Source organism: Rhipicephalus microplus, chromosome X, assembly GCF_043290135.1.
Source record: "Rhipicephalus microplus isolate Deutch F79 chromosome X, USDA_Rmic, whole genome shotgun sequence".
NCBI lineage: Eukaryota > Metazoa > Arthropoda > Arachnida > Ixodida > Ixodidae > Rhipicephalus > Rhipicephalus microplus.
The window spans coordinates 151952909-151976096 of NC_134710.1; the positions used below are offsets into that span (position 1 = coordinate 151952909).

The window sequence follows — 23188 nt, forward strand, 5'->3', positions numbered from 1 at the left end:
GTATTAAGTTCAAGAGCAACATTTACATAACACAGTATGTTATATATTTAACTTACTATGAGCAGCTTTAGTCTGCCTGTGCTTCACTGCATCTTTCGCATTGCAAACAACCAGAAACATTCAGACAAAATGGCGATCATCAAACTATTGTTTGAATTTTATGCCTTGTAATCCACCACTGAAATCATTATACTATCATATCAAAGCAATGATCACGTCAAGTATTATGTTAATCTTCTTATAGAAGTTTCCATTACAGAGAACAAGCACCTGCTTTTAGAGCTGTTGCATGAGATTACCAAAATAGGTGCAGGGTTCTGACATAGCCCAATAGACTGCAATTCAGGAGTAGTTAACATAATTCCTCAGAAGGATAATGATAAATCTTGAATAGTATACTATATCAATTAAATCTTTTCAAAGGGGGTCGTGAAAAGGTCACTTTTACAACAATGATGCAGCATCATGGGCTAACTAAGTGACACTGGCCCAAGTAGACCTGCATGCAGACACTTTGCTTATCGTGGAATGCGCAACTCCACGGCATCTACGAGCGCGTGCAAGGGACACTCATCAGCGTATTTTCCATACGCGATTCGCTTCCCAAAAGAAAGCTGCTTAAAATGACCTCAGCTGCAGAGTTCAAATTAGCGCGGATCGCGTATGGCAAAGACGCCGATGAGTGTCCCAATTGCGCACTCGCAAGTACCATTGAGTTCCGCGTTCCTTGATGGGCAAAGTGTCCATGCAGCTCTACTCTACTTATGTTGACGTCAGCTAGTTAGTACATGTGGATGCCGGCAGTTCTGCATTGTAGTTTTAGGAGTGACTTTTTCACAACCTCTTTAAATTACATGCAAGTATACCTGCAAGCATGTATGAGGCCTTCTGTAAGAGCAGCGACTGCAAAGTATTTAACTAATTATGCAGTGCTTGCGAGACAAGCTATTAGCTTCTTTTTAAGCACAATAAAGTGTTCCCAAATCACGACATGCAGTAAAATGATGGAGCACTTGTTCGTGAGGCCTAAAATGCAGAAAATACATCTTGGTCAAGCATCTCTGCAGGAGGCATTAATGAGCCTATGAAACGATGTCTGGCTCTTGATTCATAACCATACTGAAACATCTGTCCACACACAATGAGCTCTAGAAGGTCTCTGGTGCTGTATTCATGCATGCTTCTATTGATGTGTAACCACACATCATTAGTAGTACATTTTACGGAACCGACAGCTCCTCCTCTCTTTCTCTCTCCTTCCATTCCTTACATTGCTACACACAGGCTACTGTCACGCACCTTAGTTGGTAGAGGGCAGTCATCAAGGATGAGAGTAATGACAGCTGGGCCTAAGGGGTCATCCATAGGTATGGCATTCACCATGGATCGCACGACCAAAAGCCAGCCAGATTCTTTGTCAGCTATCAGGTGCAGCTTGATCATGAATGGTGGAGGCTCCTGCTCACTGCAATTATTTTACACCGACCATTCAGTGTCTCGTGCAGTGAACTGCTTCCTCATATAAAAAGCTAGAAGCAAAATAAGCAACATCGCTATGACACAGTTTTCAACAGCCACTAGCACCACAAAAGGAAGGAAGAATAAGACAGGACATGATTCCATAAGTTTGAAGAATCTTTTTATGCGGCAAGCACTACCACAACTATATTAAATCAAACCTTTTATAAGTATATTTTAAAAGGAGTACAGGAAGTTTAAAACATAAAAGATGCCAGTGCTTACTTGTCAACCAAGGTCCGAATGATGGAAAGGGTTTCAAGGATGAGATGTTCCACGTAGCTTGTTGCAGGTGCACTTAGTGAACCTCTTGTGCCATGCCAGCTGAAAGCAGAGCTGGACCTGCGCCGCTCACTTGAGCCATCGTGAGCCTCCACAGGAAGTGAACGAGAGCTGTGTCTTCGGTGAAAGCCATATCTTCCACCTGTGCTGCCACCATCATCTACTCCTGACTTGTGGTCCCTGCAGACACAGCAGAGCAGGTTTCCCATCGTTGCTTTCGCAGCTCTTTCAAATGCTGTGTAGGCTGCTGCAGGGCCTCCACATGTCACAAGGGCAGTAGCAAAAGTGCTGGCACAGCGACAGCTGCACGAGGCTGACAAGTGTCCCTGCTGCGGTTTCCAAGGAACAGTGTGGAAGTAAACCATCTGGTGAGCCAGCTGGGTTCCACCATCACATGGTCAACTCGGGAAGATGCTGAAAGTTTCAATGAGTTCAAACAATAAACATTTCAAAGCAGCCCCTCCGAGGTACAGGTGACCACAAAATAATACAAACTACGTTAGTGCTTAGGTACAAATGACTGAGGCGCAAAAGACATATCGTGAAAAAGGGAGGAGTAGAACTGAAGAAAGAGTAGCGCCGACTACCAACTGTTTAATGACAGTCTAAAAACCTCACAGGAAAAGGAAGACATTTCCGCACATGCGACAACGTACAGCGACATAGTCAAGACAACAAGCTATTGAGAAAGCGTATTTCTGTCGAATACAACGTTATAGATGTGTCTATGATACAATTAGACTGTTTGTTTTTTTATATAAAGAATGCTTCCAAGAGCTCTCTAGCTGTTTGCTTGCTGCTCTTGTCTAGAGTCAACACTTGCGCAAAGCTTGGTTCACATCTGCAGGCATTGTAGTGCACAGAAAGAATTGCATGATCTTTTTTGCATAAGCTATTAGCATGCTCCCTCAATCTATCATTAACGCAACGACCTGTTTGTCCGATGTAGGACTTGCCGCAGCTCAGGGGTATCCCTTTTGCAGATCGCCTAAACTGTTTCGTGTGCTGCTTCTGGCAGCCCCTTGCCTTGTCACGTGTGATACGCAGGCACAATAGAGCCAACTTCTAGGGAACTGAAAAAATGACCGGAACGTCGTAATGGGTAGCGACCTTCTTGAGGTTATGGCTCACACGGTGAACATAATGGACCACCTCCGGCTTAACCCGCTCTCTTTCCTTCGCGTGCGCGCTTTGATTGGCAGCCCTGCCTTTCAACTTCTGCAGCAGGTATTCAAACATGGAAGGTACGACAGACTGAGAGAAGCTGGCCTTGGAAAGTCTTTGAAGCTCATTTGAAAACCTAGCCTGTATAGCATGTTCACAAGATCTGCGCAAGGTCAACCCCAAGCAAAGCGTAGCGATTCTGCACTTCATAGTCTTTGAGTGCACTGAGTTGTAGTGTCATAATCTTTTCTTATATCGTGGGAGGTATGCCCAGCAAACGTGATCACTCGACATTGTCAGGTTGAGGTCCAAAAACTGCAATAAGCTGTCTTACGGAAGCTCATTACTGAATGTGAGACCAGTAGTGTTTGCTTTAAAAACATCCAAAATGTGCTCAACCACCACAGGGCAAGGCAAAGGGCATCTATTGTCAATAACAACTAAATAATCATCGACATATTAAAAGACTTCAAGAACATTTGGATGAGATGAAGTAAAAGCACTTTGTAGTGCGTTGTCAAAGTACGACAAAAACAAGTCACATAATATGGGTGCTACTCCTGAACCAATGCAAATGCTCTTTTTCTGTAAAAAAAAAAAAGCACCAGGCCTATACAGTAGGTGCAGCGCAGTCACAGTAAAAGCTAGAAGAGTGGCCTTTCCGAGCCTTTTCTAAACACTGATTGGGTAACTGCTGCAAGCACACTTGCTGGGTACCCACAACAGCATAATTTCTGGGTGGTAGACCAACATTCGCTCTGCTATTTTTCATTATCCTTCTGAGAAGCGTGGTATCCACTAAACACTTGCAAGGAATTTCGTTCTAATTGTTCATGCAGTGGCTGATGACGATGAGGAATTATGGCTGAAGTGTATGCGCCACAGTTTATAGGGGAACAAGAACAAGCTTTTGTAATGAGCTGGAGCATTGGACGGCCCACTCATTACGCTATTCGCATTGTGCGACGACTGGTTGTTTTTTCGCTGTTTTAAAATGCTCTATAAGTCGTATTAACGCGATTCCTTTCCCATCAAGGCTGCTTAAGGCAAGTTTGCAAACAAGTCCCAAGCTGTGGCGTGGCTCAGTGGTAGAATACTGGGATGGCATGCAGCGGACCCAGGTTCGAAACCCACTGTGTCCTTGGTATTAGGATTTCTTTCTTTTTTTTTCTTATTTCGTGACAGTGGTTATGTACACTGGCGGCGGTGGCAGACAACTACAGCACCGCGTGTGACCCAAGTTTTGATCTCATAACAGCTTCACTGTAACATGCCATGTTCAAAAGAAACAAAAGTGTGGTTGAGATAGGCTTTGAAAAGGGCACTGGAGTTCTCAGTCAACATCTCTGTTTTAGTCACAAAAGTGGCTTCGCCACTTTCACCAATACACTGCTTAACCACTCGTAGTAGCTTTGGCTGCAGAACCGAGTAAACAAGTAATTTGCGTCTACAGAAAAGAATTAGTCTTTTTTCTGGCTTCCGCTGAAAAACTTAAATACTTCATCAGAGTTTTTTTGTCAAGAAAGGGTCATGAAAATCAAGAAGTCTTAGGGCTTTCAGCAAAATACTGCTAACCTTATATTTCCATGTGCCACACTCACTAATAATAGTGCGGAAAGGGACATCTGCTTTATGTGTCTTCACACTGAAGAAAGCAGCAAGGGAATCTGTTTTGCTCTTGCTTATCTGTTTAGCTAAAGTTTCACTCCTAACTTCATCACACCAAGAAATCACAGCAGCTAAGCAGTGCATGCATTGATGAAATCGACAAAGCCAGTTTTGTGACTAAAATGGAGGTGTCATCTGAGAACTTTGTTACCCTCTTAGAAGCCTATCTCAACTACCTTTTCGTTTCTTTTGAACATGGCATGTTTTTCCAGAAAAAGGGCATTTACATTGGTTCACGAGAAGCACTCATATTATGTAACATTTTTTTGTCGTACTTTGACCACGCACTACAAGTGCTTTTACTTCATCTCATCTGAATGTTCTTAAAGTCTTTAGATAGGTCGATGATTATTTAGTTGTGCCTTTTGCCTTGCCCTGTGATTCTTGAGCACATTTTGAATGTTTTTAAAGCAAACACTACTGGTCTCACATTCAGTAATGAGCTTCCGTAAGACAGCTCATTGCAGTTTTTGGACCTCAACCTGACAATTTCGAGTGATCACGTTTGCTGTGCATACCTCCCACGATGTAAGAAAAGATGACACTACAACTCAGTGCACTCAAAGACTATGAAGTGCAGAATCGCTATGCTTTGCTTGGAGTTGGCCTTGCACAGATCTTGTGAACATGCTATTCAGGCTAGGTTTTCAAATGAGCTTCAAAGACTTTACAAGGCCAGCTTCTCTCAGTCTGTCGTAACTTCTATTTTTGAATACTTGTTGCAGAAGTTGAAAGGCAGGGCTGCCAATCAAAACGTACACGCGAAAGAAAGGGAGAGGGTTAAATCGGAGGTGGTCCATTATGTTCACTGTGTGAGCCATAACCTCAAGAAGGTCGCTACCTGTTACGACATTCCGGTCGTTTTTTCAGTTCCCAAGAAGTTGGTTCGATTGTGCCTGCGTATAATACGTGACAAGGCAAGGGGCTGCCAGAAGCAGCACACGAAACCGTTTAGGCGATGCGCTCAAGAGATACCCCTGAGCTGCGGCAAGTCCTATATCGGACAAACGGGTCGTTGCATTGATGATAGATTGAGGGAGCATGCTAATAGCTTAGGCAAAAGAGATCATGCGATTCTTCCTGCGCACTACAATGCCTGCAGATGTGAACCATGCTTTGCGCAAGTGTTGACTCTAGACAAGAGCAGCAAGCAAACAGCTAAAGAGCTCTTGGAAGCATTCTTTATATATAAAAAAACAAAGGGTATAATTGTATCATAGACACATTTATAATGTTGTATCATAGACACATTTATAACGTTGTATTTGACAGTCGCTGTCCTTCCTCATTTATTCCTCCTCCTTGTATTCGACAGAAATGCTCTTTCTTGATAGCTTGTTGTCTTGATCATGTCGCTATAGGTCATTTGTTGATTGATATGATATGTGGGGTTTAACGCACCCAAAACCATTATATGATTATGAAAGACGTGTACGTCATTTGTTGGCTGTTCACGCATGCATAGAAATATATTTCTTCCTGTGCGGTTTTTAGACTGCCATAAAATAATTGGTAGTTGCCACTGCACTTTCTTCTGTTCTGCTCCTCCCTTTTTCAGGATATGTTTTTTGAGCCTCAGTCATCCCTACCTAAACTAGTTAAGCACCACCTCGCCCAAAAAGATGTCCTTTTAGAGTATGTTAGTATGTGCTGAACTTTTTGTCTGGACTGTCTATTGGCGAACCATCTGCTGTCAAGAGCACTGCTGTGGCTGCATATAAGCCACAGCAATGCAATTGACAAAGGATGGCTCACCAGTAAAGCGCACAGATGGCATGTGCTTGTGTGGTTTGCATTATTTTGTGGCCGACTGAACTGTTAAATTTAGAGATAGCTCTCAGGTAAAAATGAACTGCACAAGAGCCAATTTCCATCCAGCTATGCAAACAGCAGATTTTTCTTCAGTCTTTTTGGGATACACATATGAGCATATACACAGCCACTGTTGAAACTTTATATACAGCACAAAATAAATACATTTTCAAGAAATGTATGAAACTGTGAGGTTATGAAAGAAGGTTACAAGGGCTTATCAATTTATGAACCTCACAATTGGGTTCTATGCCAGGAAACAGTAGGCGATCACATTAGTTTTGATTAAGGACTTGGAAGCAACCATGATCGGCAAAGTTACAAAAGGCTCTAGCATTACGGCGATAATTAAAAATAGCACGTGATATGTCAGAACACACAATTGCAAAAATCACTCAACTTTTCAATGCACACTAACAATGCAAGGACATTAACTTTTTGTGTTTCTAAATACCTTTGTAACTAACCATTGTGTACATTCATGAGAAAAATTTCATGTGGCATAGCAACAACAAAGAAAGTGAAGGTATATGGAAAGGGCAAAAATAAGGTAAATCCCCTTTTTGTGAACATCAAACTTGTTGGCCATGAGTCCCCATGGTATATAGGACAAATTTGTCATTCTTTTGAAGGGATATCAGACAAAATCCAACATATGAAATTGTACACAGTTGCTTGGCAGTAACGATGCACTCTAGCGCACTAGATGGTCTTAAGGGCGGCAGTGGTTGCTTTCGTTATTTCATGGCTTATGCAACATATATTCCTGATAATATCCTCGCACCTTTCTTGCTCGGCCGGCTCCTACAACTACTGCATGCTTGCATATCGGTAGCCTTTCATAGCTTAACATGACCACTTAACTAGCCTGCATTACCCAGACATGGAAGACTCTATGTCTGGGCTGCCCTCGCAAAACTTTCACATGCACAGGTATAAGTTGGCCGTAAAAGCAATGCACAGTAGCTTTTGGGTGTTTAAACTACAGTTTTAGATTTTGGAGGACCTAAAAATTTTTCAATTTTATAAACTTTCTCATTTATTGTAATAAATTATCACTTTGTTCAAATATGTTTCAACTAAAATCGCAGGCTTGTCTAGTACATATATATATTAATGAAGCAAGAATAGAGCTAACATCATAGAAATATATACTATTCAAAGTTGCTTTCAGGAGTGTTAGAGCTATAATTACACCCATCCAATCCCACACTTCACTCACATATGGCTTTTTTTTACACTTCAAATTTGAGCTCACTACGAAACTAAATTGACTTTGGCTGTCTTATCTGGCATGTCATTCGCATTTAAATAAGGACAGACATTGCTTCCCACGAAAAATTACGAATGCGACAAGTCTGTGATGGCTATTTCAAACACCTTTTTTGTTTTCCTGAACTACTATTGTTTCGAAAGTGTCAAAAGGTTCTTGACGTACGGATGGGCAGGAACAAAAGCGCAGGGATTTCCGAGACTGCAAAGCAAGATCCCCTTGACCGACATTCTTCCTGATGTAAATTAATCAATAAGAATGGAGCAGTTATGCGTCAGTCTTTCGGAGACATCGAGAAATAATCAGGAAAGCACTCACTGTAAACTGATGACCCCAACAAACCCTACGACCCATTCTACCACCGTGTGCGTGACTGAAGGCAGAGCTGAGTTCAGATGTATTATTTCATAACCGACTTGCCTCCGTCTTTGACAGCCAGCGGCACATGTGGAGAAAAAATTCACAACAAAAGATTTACAAGCTAAGCACTTTGCCAGAAACAGATATTATTACGATGTTGGAGCCGCAATTCTTGATAACCATGTACCGGAATCCAGTTTCGGGTACAGGTTATCTTTCGCGGCCGCAGATACTAGCGCACATAAAGTATGACATTACCGTTCAAATAAAACGCGATATATTTCACGGCCGCACCGTCAAACAGCCAAATGAAACAGTTATTATGTTTTCAATACACTCTAGGTGGAATGACCAAAGAACGTTTGCAATTAAACAGAAGTATTTCCCCTCGAGACGATGCGAACGAGACGAGAATCGTCCAACGAGCTATCAGCAGCACGTACATTATAAGCACTAAACTGAAGTTTAGAACACAACCTAAAACGACAGTGATCATGCAAAAAAAAAAGCTCTTCAGTGCATAATTTACCTGGAACAATCATGTAAACACTAGATGTCAATGCCTCCTCCGGTCCGCCATCAGCCCCAGCTAGTGTAACCAACGTTTCTAGAACTAGGTAAGTTGCAAAACTCCCCGCGTCAGACGACCCGTCACACGGTGCCAAGACAACTTTCGGTTTGGTGGTGCTGGCGGCGCAACAAGCTTTTGCTAGCAGACGAAAACACGCAGTCGTCGTGGCAAAACCAAGGAGGATACAAAAAACGCAAGTTTTATGTATCGTTTTTTGTATCCTCCTTGGGCAAGACGCCGTGGCGGCCGTTCTGAAAGAACTTTGCAAACAGTATATTATCGGGATTTCTTGTTGTGCTGCCGCAGAAACTTAATACTGCGTACTGCTTAGCAGTGTAAGGCAAATACAGTACAATTATGGCTTTCTGAACTGCCCACGATAAACAATGCTTAATAGCATAACATACGAGTTTGTCCATTAGTTGCTAGATGGTGTACCTTCGCAATCAATATTTAGGCGTGAAAAACACAGTTACAATGTCTTGTATCCTCTCTTTTCTATCTCCACTAGAAGTTCGACATAATGGGTGATGGTATCTGCATTGCCGGGCGACTTGGCTAAGCAATGGCTGCTAATGGTGACTGTCATGTTGTCTGCGACGACTATGCATTTATTCACAAATAGTGCTCTTTTTTCTTCTTTGAGCACTAGAAACACCACAAGACGTCTTGTCTTGCCATTCTCAACAACTTTCCGCCAGCATTTAGCAGGCAAACAAACGTTTTCTATGTCCTGAAGCGAAATTATGACGCCACTTGCTGACGGCATGTCGAAACTTACATTTCACCGTCTTTGAGCTCAGTGCTCGGAGGTAGTCTATTCTTTCTCGCCGATAATATTCTTGAAAGTACCCCACTCCTATCGGGCAGCTTTCGCTTCTTTGTCATGGTTTTTGGAAGGTAAGCGCGCAAATTCGGGAATATGCGTAAAACGCATCCTTCGACGAGGTCCCACTTTCCTCTGGTGATTTGTACCTTCTTACTATTGATGACGTGAGTGAAAGTCTTCAGGATCGATGTCCTCCTCATGAAAGTGCATATCACACACACGTGATGTGTTGGATAGTTTCTTATCCGCACGAGGAATAGTGCGGTTCCATGCCTCTCGCTGCTCAGGTACACACGGTGCACAAAATAAATGTCGTGGTGTTTCTCATTTCCTGTAGCCACTCGTACAACCGGGAACGCAACATGTGGGTATGATGAAAACACGCAACACATTCAAACCAGAACATGGCACGCTGAAGCACAAAACTGTTCACGCAAAAAGAAGCCCTGCAACATCCACAGCCGACGGAGGTTACGGGAGTGACATGAGCCAGCAATGCCCAGCATGCAGTGAATGAATCAGGATGCGACAGCAGCGCCACATTTGTCGCTGGCAGTGATGGCGCCGCGCAACATCGCTTAGTTTTCCAACTTACTTTGTTCTAGAAACGTTGACTGTAACAGCGTCAAAGGTTTAGCAGGCGCACTTTCGTAGAAATAAAAGTGCGCCGTTTTCATGTTCTTTGTAGTAACAGCAATTAAATGACGTTCAGCCCAATGAAATTTTTTGTAATGGTAACGCAATTGTTATAGTACGCAGTGAACTGCACTGTGGGAGCACATTACTTTATGGTACCACGCCCTCCCTTTTGGCCTGAGGTTCGGGTTGTTCGGGACAGAAAGAGAGGAAGGTAAGAGCACGCGGGCAAGAGTTTGGCAAGGAAAAGAAGAGCGCAGATGAGAGAGGCGTTGCCCCCTGGTTGCCCCACGGAGGGGAGTGTGCGGAGCAGTCGAGCGAGGTGGGAAGGAAGTGGCCCCAACCTGATTGATGACGATCACGGAAAAAGAAGGCGGATACCGAGTGGGTTTGACGCGGATCGAAGATCCAATTGTTAATTGAGTTGTACCAGTGCATCAAATAGAACGAACATGGGACGAGTTCCTGCGTTTAAGCACTGCGCTTCACTGATGAAATCAGACACTCGAACGTAGTGCTACCGGGAGTGCCGAACGTTTTCGCGGTCTCAGGTAAGCAGACAGACTTGCTAAGCCTAACGTTTTTTTTGTAATTTTTCTTTTTAGGCGCTTCTCAGCTATTTCACAATTGTTAGTTCGTACAACCTAATGTCAAAGGTACGACAATAACGCATTTGCGCATGGTCATATAATGTTTGTTGGGCAGTCTGTCGCTTGTGCTCGAAATCGGCAGCTGAAACTGAGGTGACATGGTTGAGAGCGAAACAGCTTTGATGGGGGTTTCTCCAGCCCACGGGTCGGGATCAACAAGTGATGCTGGGCATATTCTTGATCCTTGCTTCCACAGGCAATGAGACCGTCTGCTGCAAGCGTGCGCAAGTCATGATATTGATCGATTTGATGAGTTCTCTATGGCGATAATTACACGCCCACTAATGTTTTGAAAATGTGTGTATACAAACTTCACAGGTATCGCAGCTGTGAAGCCATGGCAACAGACACTAGTGACATCGCCAAGCAAGGCTACGTTCGAGTTCGCAGTCGTAACATCGGCGTAAGTAGGAGTTGACCGGCGTGTTTTGAATGTGTCTTAGGCGACGAAAGAATGTTTGACGAGCATTCGCAGTATTATGCGGAGCACGCGTGTTGGGTATCCGGGGCTGTACGATGGCGTTCAGTGAAGCGTTTATTTACCCATATTAAACGAGTGCCAGGCGATCTTCTTTTTCACATGTGCATTTTTGTTACGTTTGTGAATATTACATTACCTTGGTTTGTTATATCCTAATTATTTGGACACCCCGTCAAAATCTACGTGATTGTGGGTATTTTGTTATATGCTTGGCTTGAACAGTGCTAGTCTGTTTTTAATTTTTGACTGAAATGGTTCAAAGAAACAAAGAAGCATCACAGTTATATATGCATATTGAAATGTGTGTCTACTTGAAGTAACTCTGCAAGCTTCCGATTACTTTGCTGTGATGAGTTATATTGTGACCATAAGGGTATTGTGAACTACTGATGGCACATTACTGTGCATAAATTGGCATCCACCCGTCACTTTGTTTTTGTAAAACAGCCAGGCTGGTAACGCTTGAGGTAATGAGGTTACAGCTATCTAAAGCTTGCACTACACGAACTGAGAAAGAGGAAGGAGTTAAAATTTCAAATAAGCATGGATCCTTTATGGTTATTATTTAATTCCATGCTGGATCTGTATTATATCATAAGTCATCCTCCCTATAGTTACAGACAGTTTAAGATTAGGTGCGATAATTTACTTCATCATAAAGTGCCTATTAACTGATTTGTTGTGTGACTTGAACTGCTCAGTTTTGGACCCTTGGACTAGTTTGACAATGTTTTGTTTATGTTATCCTTGTAGCTTTGCATGTTGGTGAGGGGCATGGGTTATCATTTTTGGTGTAACTGCATAATTTGTGAAATTTTGTAACAGTTGTGCTCATGTGGGTGTAGACAACTGCTACTTGTGCCAGCTCTGCGAGATTCACTCTTTTTGTAGTAGTATGTGGGGTCTAACGTCCCAAAACCACCATATGATTATAAGAGACGCTGTAGAAGAGTGCTTTGGAAATTCCGACCACCTGGGGTTCTTCAACATACACCCAAATCTGAGCACACAGATCTACAGCATTTCCGCCTGCATCGAAAATGCAGCCGCCACAGCCAGGATTCGATCCCACGACCTGCAGGTCAGCAGCCGAGTGCCTTAGCCACGAGACCACCGCGGTGGGGAGATTCACTTTTTTTGGAAGGGGCAAAGTTTTGGCGTGTTGGTAGTTCATCATACTTCATAAACCACAGCATTGTAATTGAACATCAGACAAGATGAAGATAGCAGAAGCACTTTGCAATAAGCACTTGTCCTGTGTTAAAGTTATTGTGCTATGGTACGATCATTATTTTCATTTGCTTGCATGGCCTTGTAATTTTGGCATAACTTCTTTATTGGTCTTGTAACCACACGCCAAATACAGACAGATTTAATTCTGTCTAGTTTGTGGTTTCTTAGTTGGCCTGCAAGTATTGCACCAAAGACAACAACCACTGCCACCTAGTAGTTTCCTATCTAGGTGTTTGCAACATAATTTGGCATTCTTCCATGAGAAGATGAGCCGAATGAACAGCTGCTCTAAAACTGTTTGCCTTTTGTCTGTAGTGTAGAGCAACATTTCCTGATAAGTCAATAAAATAACCTTCACTATATAGTTATTATTGAGCTGCTCCAAGTTATAGTAAATTTTCCTTGTTCAAAGCACCTTTTCTCCTGCTCTAAACATCGCTCCAAATCCTAAATTAGCTGGACTTTCACTAGATTGCACATATTATTTGCTGATTATTCAGTCTTGGCAAAGAGTGTGTTAAATATAGCATTACACCAAATTAATATCAGTAACATAATGGTAACTAATATTCATTCATAAAAGTGGCTTACTGTTGAATATTAGCTAATGTGCTTTTAAAAGGGCTCATTAATACTAAAGTACAATATCAACTGAAAGTTCATTCCGCACTTTCATTTAATTGACTACTAAAATTTGAAGAACAATCACGAATTCTGACTTAGTGCTGATCATCAATGCACTGAGATAAGTTGGGTGCTTATAACATCCATTTTTAAAATAGAATAGTGTAATGATGTGGCTTGTGAAAAGAATGAAGCATGAGAAATATAACTCTTGACCATTGACGGAAGACCTAGACTTGGTTTAATTAAAAGGGGCACTCTCTGCATGGTTGTAGTTCCAAAGAATTAAACATAATGATCTATTATAAATTAGCTCATGGTAATTTGTTGGAATTTCTTAAAAGGAATCCTACTTATCTGTAGAATCTTGGAATATTTTTTACCTCAGCAGGATTTAGTAGAGTAGAAAAAGCTATAGGAGATTAATAATCAGACCAGCACTAATATCCTAGTACATAGTTGACTTCCTTGTCTTTTTGAACATATTTAATTTAACATGCATGTTCTGAACAAGAGCATGTTCATTTCATTGTCAAGATCGGTGAAAAAAGAAGTATGAAAATTGATGCAGGCTAACAAAAAGTTACTGATCTTACAAAATAAAAGTCAACTAGTAAAAAGAAAAAAATGGATGTGGCCTTTCACATTTTGCTTGCAAAGTTGTCTAAGCTACTTGCAGTTTAAATGCAGTTTTCAATAATCAGTAGTGGAAGCAGTCGTAGATTGTGACCTTTTCACGACAAGCTAGAGCTGCACTTTAGGGGAAATGTTAAATGTTTTTGTAGCACTGGTAGCACCATGTACTGTTTGTTTTCAATCTTGCCTGTCACAAAAGGGGCGAAAGTGAAAGAAAAATTAGTACACACTAATGATAATTATTGCCTATATTTTTGCATCAACAGAAAGCTATTACCTGACCGTTGCAATCTTAGCGTCCTTTAGTTCATCTCACTGTCTCAAGATAGCACCTCCAATGCTGGTTTATACCGCCCGACCAAGCACATCTGATGTGGAGGGTGCCAGAAATTTGTGTAAACTATTGGACAGTGCAGTTACAGTGCTATTTATTAAAGTTTTATGAGATTTCAAATAATGAGAGTTCTTTGCAGGCCCCGCCGCATTGGTCTAGTGGCTAAGGTACTAGGCTGCTGACCCGCATCGCGGGATCGAATCCCGGCTGCGGCGGCTGCATTTCCGATGGAGGCGGAAATGTTGTAGGCCCGTGTGCTCAGATTTGGGTGCACGTTAGAGAACCCCAGGAGGTCAAAATTTCTGGAGCCTTCCACTACGGCGTCTCTCATAATCATATGGTGGTTTTGGGACGTTAAACCCCACATATCAATCAATCAGACTTCTTTGCGGTTTTTTAAAGCATGAAACACATTTGAAGTAAAGAAAAAGAATATATATAAGTGTAAGTTGTGTGGCCATCTGCCTCACATCTGCTACAGAAAATTTCCGGTGTGCATTGATACTGTGAGCATGAAAATTGACTTCTTTCTGAAGCAAGTTAATATATCAAATACTTGAAGATCTTACCGCTGCTGATGTATCACAGCCTGCCCCGCCGCAGTGGTCTAGTGGCTAAGGTACTCGGCTGCTGACCCGCAGGTCGCGGGTTCAAATCCCGGCTGCGGCGGCTGCATTTACGATGGAGGCGGAAATGTCGTAGGCCCGTGTGCTCAGATTTGGGTGCACGTTAAAGAACCCCAGGTGGTCAGAATTTCCGGAGCTTTCCACTACGGGGTTTCTCATAATCATATGGTGGTTTTGGGACGTTAAACCCCACATATCAATCAATGATGTATCACCGCCTAATGAAAGCACAAGTAGAAAATAACCATCTATGCAGTGCTTTTATGAGGTCAGCCTAAAGTAGTGTCATATTTTGTGCTTATTTTCCTTATTATTGTGAAATCATCTGTAAATTAGTGTATCTCAGATGTTATTGCTATATGTTAGTTATCAATATAAAAGAAGTCCCAGGATGTGAGATTAATATAGAAAAAGAATATAAAAAAAGTTCCAGGATGTGAGGCGGTTGGCAATTTCAACTGCCACACTAGCTTATACTGTGAATTGAGTTATGACATAAAATAAGGCTTTTGTTGTTCCACTTGTGACACAATGTGATGGCATTGAATTGTGCATGGTATATTGCACAGATTATGCTTTAGTACTTTTTTTTTATCTCTCATATCTATCGTATGAACTACCAAAATGTAGTTGCAACCTTTGGTGTGAAACATAGCTTTTAAAAGATATGGCCTGGTGTGATCATTGTGTGGATCATGTGTGTATTTTTGCACATGGTAAATCTAGGTGATGGAATGTGCAAAGCTCTAAAGTAGTTTTGGCTGTGGCTGTAGGTGTGGCAGCGGCGGTGGCTTGTGCTGCGCAAGGCAACTGGGACAACGGCATGTCGTCTAGAGAAGTACCTAGAGGAAAAGCATGCCCGTACCCACACTGGACAGAAAGTAGTACTCCTCACACCAGCCACCAGCATCACCCGACTGCCATCAAGTGTTCGGAAGCATGCCTTCTCTATCTGCTTTCAAGATGGATCAGTCAAATCAGTGGCATGCGACTCTGGTGAGAATTCAGGCATGGATCGAGTGTCCATTGTATCTAGCTGCATTTCTAGACCAACATCGCAGTCAAAATAGGAATAAATATCTCTGGCCTGAACAGCATATATTCCCTGCTAGAAATATAAAGAGCATCTAGGAGGCCATAAGCAGCTTTTTTGTGTTTAAATTACTGTCACTGAGTAGTGTTCAGTGACAGAGGGCAGTATATATAAAACTGATGTCCATGCTTTTGTTGCAGTGAAAGGGATGTTGCTTAATAAGATTTTTTTTATTGTAAAGACAAAACCAGCTTTACCACGGTGGTGTGTTAACTGTTTTGCTGCTAGAAGTGCAAGTAATAGCTTTGATGTTCTCTGTGGCAGATTGTACTAGGCCCTCGCACAGCAAAAGCCCAGTTCTACAGCAAAGGAATGTCTGGAACAATTGAAAAATGCCAGCAATTCATGACACAAAGCAAATGGTAGTGTGAAACTAGCCCAAAAGTTGGCTTTGAATGTGCCTGTTCTGATTTGACTACTAGAATGAACTACTTGAACTACTCAAGCACCATGAGATGCCCTCGCTTCCCCCTCCCCCTCGTTTTTCGATGCAAAAATAATCACGAAAATGAGAAGTGTCGAAGAAAATCGTCAATACCGTAACGTCTTGTTACTTCATATAGCTGCTCCAAGTTCACTTTTTTTGATACTGTGTTGAAGTTTGACTTAATTGTGCAGTATCCTGATGTTGATACTCATAACTGGTTGAATTAGGAGAAAAAATTGTAAGTAGACATTGAGTACTTTCTTTCTACTTGTAGTTTAACTCACATCTCAACTACTATTAGAAAAGCTTGTTAGTTTCCACGAAATGTTAAAATTAAAGCACAGCCAATTACATAAGTAATTTTTTAAATAGTTTTTTGTCTTGATGTATAAAGGTTGAAATTCTGCAAAGGCTTTATATCAAGTGTGAAGACGCAAAGCATGCATCTATGGCAGTTGCTAGGGTATTGGAGCTAGAGGAGTGCTATCATGAGCTCTGGAGATAATTCTAGGTTGTAGATTTGTAGGCTGGCTACATTATATGTTTTATTGTGCCAAAAGCTAGTATTTTATAATCTTACTAGCAGCTAAAGTGTAAAACTGGCCCAGCTTTGTCATATAATTATATTGTCATATGCGTTGTTTCAGATCTGGAGGCAGACACATGGGTGAAGTTGATGGTTCAGGAATGCCTTGAACCACAGTCTGGGCTCTCGGCTGGGGAACCAGATATATTAAGTCCAGGGATTCAGAAAGAGCTCCAAGGTATGCACTGCGTTTGCTTTTAATCATTTCTTGAAGGTGCTGGCTGAATGAAAGTGTGTGAAAATTGTCTGGCATAGTTTCGGCACATTACCCACTCACCAAAGCTCCAAAGAGGATTATCTTTGAAGCTTTGGCTGGTGAGAGCCAATTTGTGTGAATGTCTTATGTTTCACTTAAAAAAAAAGAATATCTCACCTGGTCGACCAGCGCAAACTTGTCGCGCGGGCCCGGCAGGCGGTCCAGGCCAGAGGGTTCCTGGAATAAGGAACCCTGCCACGTTCACTCACTGGCCACCTAATAAACTTTTTTTCTCTCTCTCTCTCTGTCAGCTTGGCCATTTCACTTTGGATTTTTTGTTAACAAAGTGCAGTAAACCTCATTAGTAAGTGCCGAACAGGGTTGATACACAACTGTGTATTGGCTGAAAACTGCGAACTTGTCTGTTTACATGCCTTGCTGCATATTTAATGCAGTTAATCACTACAATGTTTGTAATAGGCATTTTCAGCTCTTTTGCACAAGAATAGATAGGCAATATGAAGCAGTCTTTTGAAAGAACAGTGCTGGTAACTGGCACATAGCAGAATGTATTGACTTATGGTGGTGCGTGCACATTGTGCTTTGTGATAACTAGCCTGTACTTTTAAAAGTGAGAACCTGGCACTGTGGGTTGCCATCATCTCACATATTTTTTTAATCATGTTGGCTTCTAATCAATACCCTTCATCTGGCCACATTGTAAATTTTGGTTTTCCACTGGAAGTATAAAGGAATGTTTTACTGAAATAATTATTTGGTGCATGCTACAAATGGATGTTTCTTCTGTTAGGTGCAGGAATAGTGACATTTATGAGCAGACATATTTATGCGAATTGATGCTGGCTTAGATTTAGTCAAGTGTTTGATGGCACAATGCTGTCATTTTCTGGTGCATGATGTAGGGATAATAGGTGTCTCTGACACGTCGTAATAGCGGCTGTCATTCACACTGTACAACTCGGGAAGAGATTTATATTTTTGCCATGGATTTCTTTTAAATGGTGTAGTTTTGTTATTTTTTTCAGTAAAGTTCTCTTGGTATTTATATAGCCTTTGTCATGGTTGTTTATAATGATCTTGACATTTTAATTCAAAACGGTTTAGTTTTGGTTCACCAACATAATTTTGATTAAGGAAAAACAGTTCTGCACAAACCTGCAAGGTAGAGTTAGGTTCATAAAAGGCGAGAAATTTGTCTTCCAACCATTTGCTGCACAATTCTACAAAGGAAATCCACATGAATTTTTTTTTCTTGGAAAGAAAGCTCTGTTCAAAAAATCCTTATTGTTGATTATGGTTAGCAAGAAATAGTTTCAATGTTTTTGTATAACTTGCATGTTTCAACACCTTTATCTGTTTCAACTTTAACACTTTGTTCAGCACAAGCTGTCAGGTTTTCCTCATCGAGTATTGTTCATAGAAAATCACAGCAGGAAGCGGAAACTCATTTTATATCCTAGAAAACACTCAAGCATATGTGCTGCTGTTAATAGAATCTATAACCTTTAAAAGCATTACATAATATCGTCTGCTTCTACTTGCTCATGGCTGGTTGCAAAATGATCGAAGCAGCCCTTGTATACTAGCGCAGTATCCAAGCAGCATGTGCATGTTTTACACATTTTGTGTTTTAGCCACCTTTTAGCAGCATTATTTTAGGGCTTCACTTAAAGCCTCAGATGTTCTGTATTTCTCATATACAGTTAAACCTGCTTATAACAAATCTCCATATAACGAATTCCTCAATATAACAAACTTTATCTATTCCCCACCATTGCTCCATAGAAGCACATGTATTTGCGACTTCTATTTAACAAAGTAACAGTGGGAGACAACCTTGATATAACGAATTTTCCCCATGGGCAATCGAGAAATTTCTCTGTACATTTTAGCATTTTGGTGCAAGCATGTATCTTCTGCGGCAGCCCCGTTGCCGACCCGATGTAGCGGCGGCGGCGCGCAGGGCGCACCAGGCGAGAGTGAGGCGAGCAGGGGGGGCCTACACCTCACGACCCGGCGTTGCCTCTGTTCTCGCCACTTCGGGCGCATGCGCGGAGGTGCCCTCGCCTCAAAACAAAACAAAAAAAACTACTTTTGCACGTTGGCAGTGCGGCACTTCTAGTTAGCGTCACATATATGGGGCCGCGTTGCATAGGGAGGGTGCTTTACCGAATAGTTTTCCGCGGTGTCTGTGTCATTGCCTCACCGTTTTTGGCGCTGTGCGCGCGTTCTTAGTTTCACTGCGCGCACATGTTGTGGCTCCCGACAACTTTCAGCTTTGCTCTTTTTTTTTTATTGCGATAGCAATTATATGGACAGTCTCGGCTGGTTTATTGCCATCGCCGCCGTCATTCGCCGTATATGTATTAGTGTCTATATATATGAAAACTCAAGAAAAAAAAAAGCCGCCCGCGCTCGGTGCCCAGCTTGTCACGATGCGCCAACGCGCGCTTATCTCCTACGCGTACTTTGCCCCATGAATGGGGGGGGGGGGTAGATGGTTTGTGCGCGTGCACTTATGCTTCGGTAGGAAAATCATCGAGAATCGCGAGCCTTCGACTTTGACCGGATTGCCGGGCGCGCAACGATCACTTCGCTTGTTGGACTGGCGCCGTTTGCGAAGAGTGCACTTTTCAAACAACTGGGGCACTTATTAGTTCGCACTCATATCTGTACCTGTGATTACGTTTCGTGCCTCGTTTTTGTTTAAACAGTGCATTAAGTGTCGAGTGGTAAATGTTAGTTCTCTCTCGTCCTGTGTATGTTGTTTTCGTGCATCGTCTTGTGCGTGGGCAGCGCGCTGCACGTTTCGATCTGCTTTCCATTCTGAGCGTTTCGTTCCAAGTTGTTGCTATCGCATTGATTGCTTGGTCCTTGCGGCAAAGCTGCGACTTATCTTTCCTTAATTTCGGACAATCGTGTTGTCACAACCGTGGGCATGTCAGATTAGGCACTGATGGAAACTCTCGGAGACCACGGTGATGACGGATCTTCGGAGGTTGACTCGTCACGCGCTTCTGTCTTGCGCCGCGCCGCGAGTTCGCAGGCTGGTAGCCTTCGCATTTAGCCTATTAGTTCTGGCAACACGACAGTGCGTTGAATGCAATGCAATGAATGCGATAATGAAAAAATAATGTTATGAGAAGTAAAGCTGGCAGCCAACTCTTTTGGATCGGATATCGCGGAACTCCTGCAAAACGCTGGTGTGAGCAAATACGGCCGCTCCAGGGAGAAGTGCTCTTTTTACACAGTATTTTCGTGTTGAAAGGGCACTGATTTACTTGCTGAGATAGCAAGCGCGCCATTTTCTGAATTTTCTTACCACATCTTGATAGAACGAAATCCTCCTTACAACGAATTTTTCCAGGAATTAATCAATTTTGTTATATCCAGGTTTAACTGTACTAACTCCCAAGATGTTTATTTTTTTTTTCTTTCTTCACATATACCTTACAACATCCGCCATACTTTCCGTGGCATTATCGTCTGTTGGTTCTTATAATGGTGTCTAACAAAGAAAACGAGATCTTAAATTTACTTTGCTTCAATTTTATGCTTATGGCACTTTATTTTCATACCTAAATTTCGAAATGGATGATTAATTCAGTATCTGTAAGACCACTGCATGTTGGGGTGAATTTCGAGCGAGTGTTTTTTAATTTTGAACGCGTGCTTCCGCCAATAAATGTCCCTTCGAAAGAGTCCAGGTCGTCAAAATTAATCCACAGCCTAGTTTATTCCTTTCCTGCCTAAGAAAAATTGCTGATTTGTTCGAAGATTATGATTAGGTGCTATATTTTAATAGGCTTTTGAAAAATTAAACTGTCATAATTTGATTATTTGTCCCAGAAAACACCCACACATATGTGCAGGTTGGACATTTATTCATGTATTGACTGCAGTGAGCAAAGCTCTCAGGATGGCTCTCTCTCTCTCACACACACACACACACACACACAAAAAAAAAAAAACCTGTTCAGTGCTGCATATGGAACACTTCACAGCATTGTTTGCCACTCAAGAAACACGGGTATTAGTTGCACCTCTTGCGATCCGTCTAGGTACAAGAAGTGCAACCTGGAAACCTGCGGCGATGTGCAGATGTCAGGACGTGTACTGATGGCCAGTGGTAATCAGAGTCCAATCGCTTATGTTGGGTCCTTTCAGGAGACTGCTCTGCAGATTGACTTTGTGGGGCATTATTGTTGTTGCTTTGCATTCTTTTACTCTTCACTGATGCACAAGGTGCCTCATCTATTCGATACAGGCCATGATTAGGGCACAATGCTCTATGGATCCACCTAGTGGGCTATCCACTTTAGCCTCCACTGATTGGCTCAAAGCATTCAGAACTCTCAACACAAATGAAAGACTGAATGCGTTTCACCACAATTAATGCTGCCCCCAGATATCTGCTTTTGGACGTACAGCTCGGTGGCTGTGCATGAACTGCAAATATCGTCAGTGATTCGATACTCCCAGTATCCTCTGAAGGACTGGAAAAGTTATGGTACACTAGAATTTCAAGTTTCACAAATAAATTTGATTTGGTGAATAAATGTCAGTATGGATCCACTGAACTGTCTCTTTTAATACAGAAAGAAATAATTCTAGGTTCATTTGATAAGAAGCAGTTAGTCGTTAGTGTATACATAGGCTTTTTAAAAGCATTTAATGTTAAATTATGATACACTTCTAGAAAAACTTCATAGTTTTGAAATCAGAGGTATACTACTCTCGCTATTGACTTCCTACCTGCAGCACCAGAGGCAGTGTGTGCGGATAGGGGTAGCATATCACCTCTAAAAACTACGAGCACAGGAGTACCTCAGGGGAGTATTCTAGGGCCACTTTTGTTTAATCAATAAGTAACCGATATTGGTAAAGTTAGTACCCAACCGAAGTACGTTGTATAGGGCATCCCAAATATCATGCAGCACGATATAAAAAAGAAAAGAACGCCATTACGTGAACGAAGCCTAGTGCATAGTGTTCCAAAAAAAAAAAGTAGCTACTGCTATTTTTTTCTTTAATGACAATTAATTAATTAGTCATATTTATATATTTAATTATGAAAGCACTCCCCTAATTATCAGGATATAAATGAGGCAGATGTGCACATGTTGAAACGACATCTGTCTGTTACTTTAGCAGCGCACTAACTGCGAACTCATTTTTTCCTGTTAATAAAGAAAGCCTGCGAAATATGAAAAATAATTCGCGACTGCGCTCTCACCCACGAAAGATAGCGCCCTCAAATTAACTTACTGCAAGCACCCGGGTTGTCTCTATTCCATTTCCAGAGGCAGTTTTTCACTTATTGCAAGGATACAGGTATGGTGCCAAAAGCATGTGTGGCAATCTTGCAAGGATTCCTTTTGCTTGATTGTGCATAACTATCATTAACAATATCTCACGGTGAACTGCTTTAGTGAAAAGGTGGATGGAACGCTTCTGATACAGCCTGACTGTCTTAAGATGTCAGTGGTGTGTTTCTTCCGGCAGGAAGTGGCGGATAACACGATCCGTATGTTTTTCTTTCTTCATATCTTTCATTGATAATGGCCACTGTGGTGCAAAGCGTCTCGTTTGAGGGCGCTGCTTACAGATGCGTGCTGCAATATAGTCGTGTGTTATTTTTTTATATTTTGCGGGCTTTCTTTATCAGTGTGAAAAAATTAGCACATAATTAGTATGTTGAAAGTATCACTAACAGATGTTTCAACATGTGCACATCTACATCATTGACATTTAGATAAATAGGCAAGTACTTTTTGTGTTAAAAATATGAATACAACTGATTATTGATTCTCATTAATGAAAAGTTACTAGTTGTTACGACAATATACTGGGAACAATATGCACTTGGTTTGGTTCACTTCGCAGGGGCGTCTGCACTAGCAGGCGTTTAGTTTTCAGCGGCACCACGGACCCGAACTAACGGGCGGCCGTGGTGTCGAGCATGGCTGAGCCGTCTCCGGGGAAAAGCAGATCCTGGGGATTGAGCCAATGCCGGGTGATTGGACCTTTAAGGTCACCCGGCGGAGGCAACACACCCCTTCGGTTCGCCCCGGCTTTACGTAGATGGCACCCCTGGACTGACCCACCCTGGGGAAATCGGCAGTTGCCTTTTTGTGTGTCTCTTCTGTCTACCCACATCTTCGTCTT

At 42.0% G+C, this 23188-nt stretch overlaps 2 protein-coding genes across 2 annotated transcripts in view; one reads left to right on the plus strand and one right to left on the minus strand.

The window, feature by feature from the left end:
• LOC119177039 (RING finger and SPRY domain-containing protein 1) overlaps positions 1-4241 on the minus strand; it is a 70637-nt gene extending 66396 nt beyond the window's left edge. The window contains exons 1-3 of the mRNA XM_075878014.1: positions 3686-4241; positions 1744-2214; positions 1300-1465 (exon numbers count right to left, since the gene is read on the minus strand). Of these exons, the coding sequence (XP_075734129.1) occupies positions 1300-1465; positions 1744-2165 (588 nt within the window). The 5' untranslated portion in view covers positions 2166-2214; positions 3686-4241. The remainder of the gene's footprint in view (positions 1-1299; positions 1466-1743; positions 2215-3685) is intronic.
• Positions 4242-10135: 5894 nt separating this feature from the next.
• LOC119177040 (docking protein 5) overlaps positions 10136-23188 on the plus strand; it is a 41482-nt gene continuing 28429 nt past the window's right edge. The window contains exons 1-4 of the mRNA XM_037428398.2: positions 10136-10664; positions 11082-11166; positions 15471-15693; positions 16865-16981. Of these exons, the coding sequence (XP_037284295.1) occupies positions 11101-11166; positions 15471-15693; positions 16865-16981 (406 nt within the window). The 5' untranslated portion in view covers positions 10136-10664; positions 11082-11100. The remainder of the gene's footprint in view (positions 10665-11081; positions 11167-15470; positions 15694-16864; positions 16982-23188) is intronic.